The following is an 11,954-nucleotide window of genomic DNA, read 5'->3' on the forward strand; positions in this document are numbered from 1 at the left end:
AGTGTATATAAAGTCAAATTTTTTTAAATATATCTTTACATTAGGCAGTTTTTTCTTCTTTACTGTAAATGTATCTATATATGAAGTAAATATTCAAAAGTTGTATAATTCATACGTATATATTGTCTTATCAAAATGTGTTTTGACGTAGTGTATATTGCAATATTCTTCGAAAACTACAAATTGGATTAATAATATATTAAGTATTAATTTCTGATGCATACCTTTGTTTTACTAGCTGTTTTATCTGATTAATTACTCCACTTCTACACTATTGAAGCATAAGGGACTCTAAGTTTCGGTGTAAAATAGTATCCTTCACAGCATTAAAGACGACTTTAATATTTTCTGTGTCTACTGCAGTGGTGAAATGATGAAACAACGGTTTCCTTGGATCCCTTTTGACCGAGACGAACATATCAAGGATAAAATTTTGCACGTCCTTCATGGAATGTGGATCACCCGCAAATTGTGGAAAATAGTAACGGATATTTGTATCCTGCGACCTTACTTTTTTATCGAGCAAATCCGTTTTGTTTAAAAACAAAATTATAGACACACCACAAAATATCATGTTATTCACAATTGTATCAAATATATTCTTAGATTCTTCCAATCTGTTAGTTCTCCTATAAGATTAATTGATAATAAAAACAAAAACATTATTATCATTCATTTTATGATCTTGTAAAATAAACAAAAAAAATAACATACCTATCTTCCAACAAGACCTGATCAAATTCCGATGATGATACAAGAAAAAGTATAGACGTCACGCAGTCAAAGCATTGGTACCATTTTTGCCTTTGAGATCTTTGACCGCCAACATCAACAAAGAGGAATGGAATATTATTAATCGGTATTACAAATTCGGAAATTCCTTTTGTCGCCTTTCTACAATGTAGAATATCCTGATGTGTCGGTGTATAATCCTAAAAAATATTTATATACTTTATAGACAATAATAAAAACTAAAAATAACATACATACAAACACATTTTTCTTTACACTTTATATTAAATAAAAATATATATATTAATTATTGTAATTATAAACTGTAAAATGTATTACCACTCTTGCAATCCTATCAAGATTATCTAAGAAGTACTGGACAGAATCACTCTGGAAATATCAAATCAGACATATAAATACAACACATAAGTTAAAAAATAATAAAGAAATAATAAACAATTGTTACATTTGTATCAGTTGCACGAACGCATGCATAAGAATCATATCTGTGCAATTAAAAGAAAAGAGAAAGGAAAAGATCTTACTAATTGGAATTCTCTTCGCCTGTCAAATGCTCTTTTAATCGATGCATCCGTCCATAAACTTTGCAATGCTGGCACATAATGCAGAAATAATCTAGTATCCAACACCATGGTATTCTCAAACTTGAGTAATTGAAAACCGATATCGTAATTCTTAGAGTTCTCCCAAGGAATATTTAGTTTATCCCGTGCATCTACTAGAACCTTCATACCCTTTATTATATTCTGATAGATTACATGTTGATATTCCTTAATTAGTTCAGGCTGAAAAAATATATAATACATAATATTAATTCTAATTTTCTGACAAATATTTCTTATAAAAGAAACAATATGATATTTAGGCTTTTATAATGTAACTTTGTAGTGTAATAATTTTAAGTATCAAAAACAATATACTTGATGCTTAAAACAAAATTAGTGACAAGTGCAACTTTTATCTATAATTAATGTGTGCCAATTTCGATGAAAAATATTTATTCTGATTAAAATGAGTTTCAGTTTCGGAATTTTTACTCATTTTTAAATAATAAATTACTTTATAAAGAATTTGAGATATGACAGAAAATGTCGCATGTCAAATCGATATCAATGCTTCTTTTACAACCCATGGTTTTATTCGTAATCTTTTTTTATTTTTTATATGTTTTATACATAATTTATTACACATATGCACACTGTATTATTTATTCACTATACTACTCATATTTAACATATTTTTTTCTTTTCTAGAATAAGGAGATTCTACAATGATTCAGTAATCAAAATTCTTAACTAGTCTTAACCTTAGGATCTGAGCACAAAAATTGTAGTAACACTTATTAAGTTGTAGACGTAACACATGAATATGGCGTACAACTTATTGCCGTGTTTCCAAGAGATGACAATAAGTTATATGTCATATGCTAAAGCTTGTATGTTGCTTACGTCTGCAACATAAATTTATGCAAATATTACAACAATTTTTATGCTTAGACCTTTAGTTGTACAAGTTGACCAATTTCATTATTGACCAATTTCATTATTTAAGACTTATGACTACTTAAGATTTCCAACTATCAGCTCATTAGACTCATAGAACTCTGGTTGGCAAAACAAACTGACTAATATTTATTTCTACTAACGTAGATTAATTTTAACCTTGATTTAACTTATTTGTTAACTACAAAAAAGTAAAAAGTTAAATCAAGAATTAATTATCAAAATGGAAATTTAAATATCATTAGTATACAAGTCAATAAAGTAGTTGAAATTTGAAATCACACAGATATATATTGCGTTTTATTTTAGGAATACCTTTGTACTCTGCTATTGTATTTTACATACCTTCTCGTCGGAAAAGATTGGCCAATAAGCTACTTCATTCTTTTTGCAAAAAATCCACAATGCAGATTTCAACAAATAAAATACTATGCTCAATTATAGTAAAAAAATAGGATACAAAAAATAGATACGTTTAATGTGTAAGTTATATGAAGGTTAAATACTCCGCTAATTAAATACAAGCCAGGTGTCGTACATAAGATGGCATTGATCGTAGGATCAATCGAACCGATAATTCGAAAGATTGCGAGACAGTACCGATTCCATCACGTGGTGCCGCGCGCATGGAACTCCTCGGGGTCCTTACCTCGAACTTGATACCGTGAATGATCCGCATCTGCTTGAGGAATGTCGACTTGCCGCTCTCTCCCGCGCCAAGCAGTAGCAGCTTCACTTGCCGGCGAAACGTCTGCCGATCCTTCTCCAGCATCCGGTCGATCTCCTGGCTCTTATAACGCTGCTCAATCTCCTCCGGGCTGAATTTAAAACGCAGGCAACACGACCACGTTAAGGAGCTCGCCATCTTGCTACCCTGCCTACCTCTCTCATTCGCTCTCACTCTCTCCTCCTTACTTTCCTCGCCTCGCTTGCTTTGCTTCTCTTCTGCCGCCGGAGTCCGGCAGCGTAAACTCTCGCTTGCTGCTGTCAGCTGCCGTCTCGGCAACAAATTGACGAGACGTACTTTGGAAACGGGAACGCGCGCGCTGACAATACCGAATACACCGACGACTCGCGTCCCTCCTCCTCGTCCGTCGCCACCCACCCCGCGAAAGCGCAATGAGCGCAACTCGCAAGCCGCGCCGCACCGTCGCCGATTCAGAACCGCATTTCTCGGACAGGCGTAACCGGCCGGAATGCGCAACTACTATCACCGAACCGAGCGGATCACGCTCGCTGCGCTTTTTTTTTTTTTCTAATCGACCACAACCCGCGTGTATTCGCTTCTACACCGTTATAGGTATATACGCATATACATATATATATATATATATATGAGGAAGAATGTGATAATAAAAGCAAAAGATATTTTCACGCAAACATCACTACCGTTTGTCCGCGATCTTCACAATTGTGTCCAATTGTGTTCCTATATAAACAGTAATGACATCGACGAGATACTAAAAACAGTCGGCCTTGGGCAAATTTTCGTGACAATCAATGGAGTCCCCCATCTTGACATTCTTGACTATTAATGGAGTTCCGAAGATAATAGAAGAACGATGATATTATCAGTAATCGATAAAAATTTGCAATTTTTAACATATAAAATATATTTGGATAATACATTATTAAATTTATGACTTTTTATAATATAGATGCTGCATAAATAAGTACGCATACTTTTAATGCTTTAATGCTTTAATATTTTATATGTTGCGGAGAAATTAATTTTTTCTCTAAGTTATCATCGGCTGCATTGATAATCAAACTCGGATGATAACATTAAAGTCGCAGTTTTAAATAAAAATCGAGTATTATTAAATTTTGAACATATAAGTGTATGTACGAAATTAATAAATCATGAAATTAGTATTACTACCGACGAAATACTATTAAAGACTGACATCCTTACGGAAGTTCTCGTCCTTATAAATATTGAAATAATTAAGAGTTAAAAACTGATAATATTGTACTAATTTTTTGATTTATTAGTTTAATAGACGTATTTATGCATTTAGAAATCAATAATACTCGATTTTTCTTTAAAATTGTGATTTCAGTGCTATCGTCAAAGTTTTATTATCAATAGAGATGATAACTGCAGAGAAAAAATTGTAATTTTACTGCAATATATAAGATATTATAGCTCTACAAGTATGCATATTTATTTATGGAATATTTATGTAATAAAAAATCATGAATTTAATAATGTGTGAGCCAAATATTTATGTTAATAATAGCAAATTTATATCGATTGTATTATATCGATAATGTCAGCATTTTTCAATTATCTCCAGGCCGTTGGAGCCCTCTTTATACCGCCGAAAATTTGCCCAGGGTTGTCTTTAATAGTATCTCGTCGGTCGTACTACATTATCAGTTTCTTATGCCTACTGCACACTAGACTGCTCGCCGAGCAAATGAAATATGATTGGTTGTTGCTCATAGATCCAACCAATGACCCGTACAATGGCCTAGTTCACATCGTGTACTTGATTCCCGTGCGCGTTATTCGTATGCCGATTGTGAACACTAATAAATATTAAATATGCAAGTTATGCTGCTTGTTGCGTTATTGTGACAGTTATTTGTGCACTTCTAATTGCTTTAAGAATGTCATTTTTCGATTTTTTTCAAAAAATTTTTGGCGTGACACGTCATAATGAGCCTAGTACAAGCAGGTAAAAGACTTGAACTTATGATACATGAAAAATATTAATATGTATTTTATATATATATTATATTTTATGCATATAAATAATAAGGTCCTTCTTACATTTTGATAAAAGTAGACTCTGATTTATTTTTATGTAAAAACGAAGACTTGAAAAACAAATATCGCCATTCTGTACTCTAAAAACAATTAATTAAATGCTAAAGGTGATATATTGAAAGGTTAGAAAATTCATCGACGATTCTCGATTGCCAGATTTTCGGTTTTCGATCGGAGATTACAATTTTTCTAAACGAATCTTCGATTTTCTGGCTGACGGAAAACATTTCGTGACTCATTTTTTTATGTTTTTTTGAAAGAACATTGCAATATAATAATCATTTTGAAAGTATTGGTCTTCAGTAAGAGAAATAAAATCTTTGGTTTTTAAGCCGGAGAAAACTGGCCGTTCCGATATTCACTGCCAGTGCTGAAAATATCTATAGTAAACTATATTATATATTTAAATCTCTTTAGTACTAGTGGTTTTTATACATATTTCTACTTGTAGATCTTTCAGCAGGTACTTTCAGTAGGGTATACTTTTCATATGATAGCACAAGTCAACACAAATGTTGTTGTATCGTTGTCACTCTCTGTATGTTAAAATTGATAGAATAATGTTTTTTTTTCTTCTTAAAAGTTCTTGTATGAATTTTCCCTGTATTAGGAGCTACTCTATCATACGATATATGTGTGAAATAACTCCCATGGGGAGCAAAAACCTTACTTATTGTCAATACCAGGCCTTAAGCCTTTTTATATCCTAATAGTTGATAAATAAATATAGTAAATCTAAAAATCTAAAAATAGTCTAAGTAATTAGTAATCTAAATAATTAATAAAAAAAAAAGTTAAGTTTTTATTTTTGTAGCACATTTGTAGCACTAAGTGAATTGTAATATAAAATAAATATAAAATAAAATTTTTTATATAGTTTTATATGATATTTTAAATTTTCAACACAACGCGATCCATTGCCTGTAGAAAATTTGATTAGAAAAATATATAGAGAATTCTAATAAAAATTTGTAGGAGTTGCATCATCAATTTTAGATTGTAATATCAATATACTTTTCAGATTTGGCGATTATGATTCACATCAAGAAAATTTTCGAAATCCAATTTGGCAGAGTGATGAAGATGGTGATGATGATGATGATATAATTAACTTTCGGTAAAGAAAACTTGTATATTCAGAGATATTTCAATAAATTTTGATTCTAATTTTGATATTTTCTAGGCACCCTGAGAACAATTTGCATTTCAGCATCTCTAGCAATCCACTCGAAATGATGTTTTTCTTTGAGTCCCAAATAGATAATATGTTGAAAAATTTTTTTAAATTTAACAACACTTTTTTTGGTACGTTTATTTGATGGAAAATTTGTCATTCTGCATGCTTCATTTGCAAATAAAGCGTTAAAGAATATTATTCTGATTATTAAAGACTGTTTCTATTTATTAAAATATTCTAAAGTAAAAGAATTATTATAGACGATAGGGCTATTACATTTGCTGCACCTGAGAAGAATGACAATTTGCGGGACAGAATGTTGAAATCCGAGCCTGATACATTTGCCATCGCAGATGAAATTAAAAAAAAAGTAGACACAGATTTAGATGGAAGGTAATAATGATTCTATCCTTTCTTCAATTGTTTACTGCATCTTATATAAGTGCTTAATATAAGGATGACTTATTTATGAGAATCGTAAATAAATTACAACATATAATTGATAAAATTAATTTTTGAGAAAATCGATTTTTCGAAGCAACATAACCGCCGTTTTAAAAATGTTTTTTAAATATGATTCATTTAGTTATTTTGAATATTAAAACAAAATTTTCATAAAAAAATTAATATGATACATTTTACAAGACATTTTATACTCTATTTTGATATATTCTGACATGAAATATAAAATATCAGAAACTATTCATTTTTTATAATCGTACCTTAATATTTTTTATGCATAGAATAAAATGAAATTAATTAATTGATAAAAAAGAAACAAATAGTTGGTTTTCAAAAAGGTTTAATCAATAGTGTCGTATCTAAAAAACTGGAAGTCTGCCACGTGATTCAGTGTACATGACTTAGGATTATATCGACTTTATATGTAAAAATCAAAATCGTTGGTAAGATTTAACCTTTTCGCAATAATTATCCATATCATGTTTACAATTCATATTATAGGTCGCCTGCAGAATTTTCAAAAATGTGGAATAAAGGAAATATGGAAATAACAAAACCTTTCATATCAACTTTCTCAATTGGAAAATCTGTTAGAAAGGAGATTATACATAGAGCTGATGGAACTATTGAGAAAAAGCAAGTAATCAGAGACAATGAAGGCAATGAGGAGACAGTTATTTCAAAAGAAGCAAATAACAAAACATATGTTGTTACTATAAAAAGAGATAAAAATGGCGTTGAAACAAGATCTGAGGATTTATTTAATATGGATGAAAGTATGTATGATAGATATATTAAATTTTTAATTAAAAAATAATTAATAAATTATTAATGGAAATATGTATAAGTTATAGTTTCTAATATTGTACTCATTATAAAATTATTTATACATTTATTTGAAAATTAATGTGACAAATAAGCAAATAAGCAAATTTGATTGTGTAATTATAAAATCTAGTTATAAAAGAAAATTTCTTTGTAAACTTCATTAATATTATCTACTGAGTGATGAAAAGAGTATCAGATTTTAAGTCTGTTAAAAAAATCTCTTTTACATTAATTTTGAAATGTTTTAAACGATTTTTTTTCTTTTTAAAAGGTTGTATATGTACATTTAAGATCTAATTTTTTGTATATATCCAAAAGTATGTAACATTGTAGCTATGTTCTGGTTGGGATGCTCACACGCATTCATAAGCTTTATTCTTCCTTCTTTCCACATATAATGATCGATAAAAATAAAATAAAGCTTACAATGCGTGAGCATTCAAATTGAAAACAGTTTATATATTTTTATAACACTCAGGATATTCGTGGTCGATTCTTATATTTAAGTCTGTCTTAAATATAATCTTAAGATGTCAAAAGCCAATCTTAAGACGTTACTTAAAACAAAATTGAATATGAATACTGTCCTTAATAACCGTACTTATTCTTGCTATAATTTAAGTAATACGAAAATTTTAATTGCAGATGAATTGAAAGACTTTAACCAAAAGTGGGAATCTTCTGTAAAAGATAACATACATGGCCACAACTCGACTTATCGTTTTCCATGGGAAAAGTTTTTCGGCCCCAATCCAAAATTGTAGTAAGAAATAGATAAAAAAGTTATAGTCTTTGCTCCTAGTCTGTAATATGCCTCCTGTATGTAGTATAAGAATACTAATAAATTAAATGAATTAATAAATTAATTGAGTCAACAATAGAGGTGCTCCTTTCATAATTTCTAATCACAAAGTTTTCTTTATTTGATAGAATATACTTTATACAATATTTATTATATACACAGATGTGTATTTTTTTTTAATTTATACAATCGAATTCGAAATATTTCGCTCAGAAATATAATATTGTAAGAAAGAAATGATTTATTGTTAAGAATTTACCTGTTTTTGAATTACGTGAATCTTGAATGTTCTGATATTGATTGTAATACCATATATCGCATTTACGTTCATTTTAAATTATATCGATTTCGATTCATACTAATGAATGTTTTTGAGATAATATTCTTTTCTGAAAAACACGCGGAGTATAATATTAAATGATATAAAATAAAAATATATATAAATATTGATAATACAATTCATTGCAACAAATGTAACTACATATGTTACTAAATCTGATCAAAGATGCCATGTAAACATAGTCAATATTTTCTCAAAATTTGATTTAAATCCAGGAAATTATATCTCTTTTTAGATCACACTAAAAACAACCAGAATATCAGAAACAATCAGAATATGAGAAAAATAATAAAAGATGTGTGCATACAATAAAGCACTGAATCCAAATTACCTATAAATATATTTATATGAATTAATATTGTACAAGAGAACTTAAAAAATAAACATGTTTTACAAATATTAATATATTGCTATGATAGCAGTATATTTAACATTTTATAAGCAGGTATTTTTATTTTTTTATTACTTCGATACTTAAATAAATGTTTTACCCTGATTAATCTTAATAAATCCAAATCTTTTGTAGATATTTAAATAATATTCAATACGCATATATATGCATCTATTTATGCAGTAATACACGTAAATGATTGTGTTTATATTGCATAGATATTATATACATAAAATATATATTACTTACAAATAAATGCACAATTTTATAATTTCCAGTATTACGTTACTATAAATACAGCAAAAAATAGTTATTAGGTAATTTCGTACATCTGTGAGATAATATGCAGGGTATCAATAAGTCTCTAAATAAATGACAATACAAATGTATGAGAAATATATCCGATAATAAAAATATCCAGAAATTCTTTCTACAATAAAATTGGCCGTTTATATATAGCAAATATTTATAATGTTATTTAGATAATATATCTAAATTAGTATAATTATTAATATTCGCTATTTCAGATATATATAAAGAGATAACTATAGTCACTTCTGTTCTAAATTTCCTAAAATGGAACATAAAGTATTTTATTAGTCGCCTATAAAATATACAGTGTCTTGGTAAAAGTGAGCATTATTTCACGAAAGCACATACAGATTAGATAAAAATAATTCCATAAGTTTTTATAAATTTTTACATCATTGTTGAGATACTTGTTTTCCAAGTTAAGATTCGAAAAACATTTTTTTAAAATAATTTTTATATTATTTTTATACTAGCTTTTACAGAACAAAATTATATTTGCGTACAATGCGATTGATCAATCGATAAATTAAAAAACTCGCCCACGAATGCGCCTTTCCCATTAAATAGAAAGAGACAGTAAGTGCGTTGTGTCTTCTAGAATGACAATATTCCTTTCATTCGCGTAAATATTTAATGAATGATTATGATTTAAAATGTAATAAAACATAATTGAAATTTATACATATTTATGTGGTTCAAGTTCACGTAGTAGTATCATTCTCATAAAAAGATAGAAGATATTATACGCTCTCACTCTGTCAACTTAATCCCCTGATTATAGTCACAAAGCATATCCATGATATATCTATGCCTAATAATTCTAAAATTGAACATGGAGAGTTCAAGTTATTTAAGAAAATACTTTCCAAATCTTTGAAGACGAATATCTTGACAACGGTCGTAGAATCAAAATTTACATAGAAATTTATGGGGTTATTTTCACCTGTGTTCTTGAAACGAAGTGAAAATTACAAAAGTGAGCAAATTTACTAGATGTTGACTAATGAAATGTATAAATATTCTAATAAATTTGCTCACTTTTGTAATTTTCATCTAGTTTCAAGATACATGATCAACCCTCATCTGATTAACTATCATCCTTGTGACTTTAAAACGAGAATTTCTGATTCAGTTATATTATTTTTTCCGGGATACTCTATATATACAAAGTGTCCCATTTTAATTGCCCCAGGCAAATATTTTGAAAAATCATTTGGCGCGTAGTTTAAAGACTACATACGTTTAAATTCATATAGAATTATTAGACCATTAAAATGCATTTATTTCCTATATTAATTGAAATTATAAATTTTTTTTTACATAAAATGATTCCTCTAATTATTCTGCACATAAAAAAGAAGTTACCAAAACAATAATTTACAATATATTCTTTTATGTTAAAGTGTGTCAGAATAAAGTACACAATATCTTGTGAACTTCATTTTTTTTTATAACTTTACCTTAATATTTTTAACATAGAGTTTTAAAACGAGTTTATTTTGAAAAATTCTGAAATGTTTCTATATGTTTCTGTCTTCCATATTTTTTCGGAATACTAGGGCAATTAAAATACTGTATTTCAAATACAAGTTGTTTCAAAATTCCTGAATGAAAATAGTATAAGAAAGTTTTTTAAAAATTAATAAAAGTATACGTCATTATTTTTTATTTTTGAGCAGTAGTTTTCGTGACTTAATAAAAAAATTAATAAACGAAAGAATAAATGAATAAATTAGAAAAGATTAAAAGTCATAATAAATCACGGCACATATGCAATTAGATTGCAATTAACTATTCGATTTCTACTATGTTCTGTATATTATCGTATTGGTATAAATTGTAATTAGAATAATTTTCTATAGAATCAGGCATTACTAACAATATGACATTAATGATCTAAAAATTTGCATTTGTTGTATTTATTTTTTGAACGTATTTATTTTATGAACGTTAAATCAGGATTATATTACACACCACGTAGTATTGCACAGACATATGTACAAGATGTTTTGTTCAGATGTAAATAGGTCGAATATCTCGGAAAATATGGAAGATACGAAAAAATGTTTCAAATAAAAGTTGTACAGGATGCAAATATTGATAAAAGTAATTTTTGAAAAATATCAGTCTTTTAAAATCATATGGAAGTTACCGCTAATTTCTTAAATGGAATTGTATGATTTTTTTCTACATAATATGATTCCTTTGATTATTCCGCATATTAAAATGTTAAGATAAAACTATCGAAAAATCAATAATTTACGAGATATTTCATGTTAATATGTGCCAAAATAAGATATAAAATATCTTATAAATTTGAAGTGAACTGCAAGGTTCACGAAACGTTGGCATTCCAAGAATGGATCTGGACACGGAGGAAACCTGCGAAACGCATAATCTTTATATAGAAAACACTCGTGGAAACCTCAAGAATATTATCTCGTAAATCATTTTTTATCATTTTCAATTCCATTAAAAAAATGGCCGTATATACGATCTTAAAAAACTTTTAAAAAATAATTTTATTAATTTTTTTCGTTTCTTCACACTGTACTACTTTAATTTGAAACATTATGTATCTTTCATATTTTCTGAAATATACATTACGTTT

The 11,954-nt window shown here is 28.3% G+C and overlaps 2 protein-coding genes across 4 annotated transcripts in view; one reads left to right on the plus strand and one right to left on the minus strand.

Annotated features, from left to right (window-relative positions):
- The window catches only part of LOC108752891 (guanine nucleotide-binding protein subunit alpha homolog), a 9,498-nt gene extending 5,982 nt beyond the window's left edge, over window positions 1-3,516 (minus strand). The window contains exons 1-6 of one of the 3 annotated variants that reach the window (XM_018494080.1): window positions 2,905-3,516; window positions 1,278-1,538; window positions 1,072-1,122; window positions 715-932; window positions 225-629; window positions 44-74 (exon numbers count right to left, since the gene is read on the minus strand). In XM_018494080.1, the coding sequence (XP_018349582.1) occupies window positions 272-629; window positions 715-932; window positions 1,072-1,122; window positions 1,278-1,538; window positions 2,905-3,120 (1,104 nt within the window). In that variant the 5' untranslated portion in view covers window positions 3,121-3,516 and the 3' untranslated portion in view covers window positions 44-74; window positions 225-271. Of the gene's footprint in view, window positions 1-43; window positions 75-224; window positions 630-714; window positions 933-1,071; window positions 1,123-1,277; window positions 1,539-2,904 lie in introns of those variants that run through there. The other 2 variants (XM_018494090.1, XM_018494072.1) reach the window with 2 other exon arrangements.
- Window positions 3,517-4,799: 1,283 nt separating this feature from the next.
- On the plus strand, window positions 4,800-8,370 carry LOC108752033. The gene is made up of 6 exons (XM_018492621.1): window positions 4,800-4,939; window positions 6,053-6,148; window positions 6,215-6,336; window positions 6,469-6,601; window positions 7,172-7,446; window positions 8,144-8,370. Exons 1-6 carry the CDS (start codon window positions 4,872-4,874, stop codon window positions 8,260-8,262), a joined length of 813 nt encoding a protein of 270 aa, XP_018348123.1. The 5' UTR covers window positions 4,800-4,871; the 3' UTR covers window positions 8,263-8,370.
- The last annotated feature ends 3,584 nt before the right edge of the window (window positions 8,371-11,954 follow it).

The sequence above is a fragment of the Trachymyrmex septentrionalis genome, unplaced genomic scaffold (assembly GCF_001594115.1).
Source record: "Trachymyrmex septentrionalis isolate Tsep2-gDNA-1 unplaced genomic scaffold, Tsep1.0 scaffold112, whole genome shotgun sequence".
Lineage (NCBI taxonomy): Eukaryota > Metazoa > Arthropoda > Insecta > Hymenoptera > Formicidae > Trachymyrmex > Trachymyrmex septentrionalis.

Bases quoted from the DNA above. Each gene is read 5' to 3' on its own strand.
- LOC108752033 (XM_018492621.1), top strand. From the start codon at position 4,872: ATGTCATTTTTCGATTTTTTTCAAAAAATTTTTGGCGTGACACGTCAT. The intron at 6,337-6,468 runs GTACGTTTATTT...GAATTATTATAG, and splicing joins ATTTAACAACACTTTTTTTG to ACGATAGGGCTATTACATTT. The intron at 6,602-7,171 runs GTAATAATGATT...TTCATATTATAG, and splicing joins GACACAGATTTAGATGGAAG to GTCGCCTGCAGAATTTTCAA.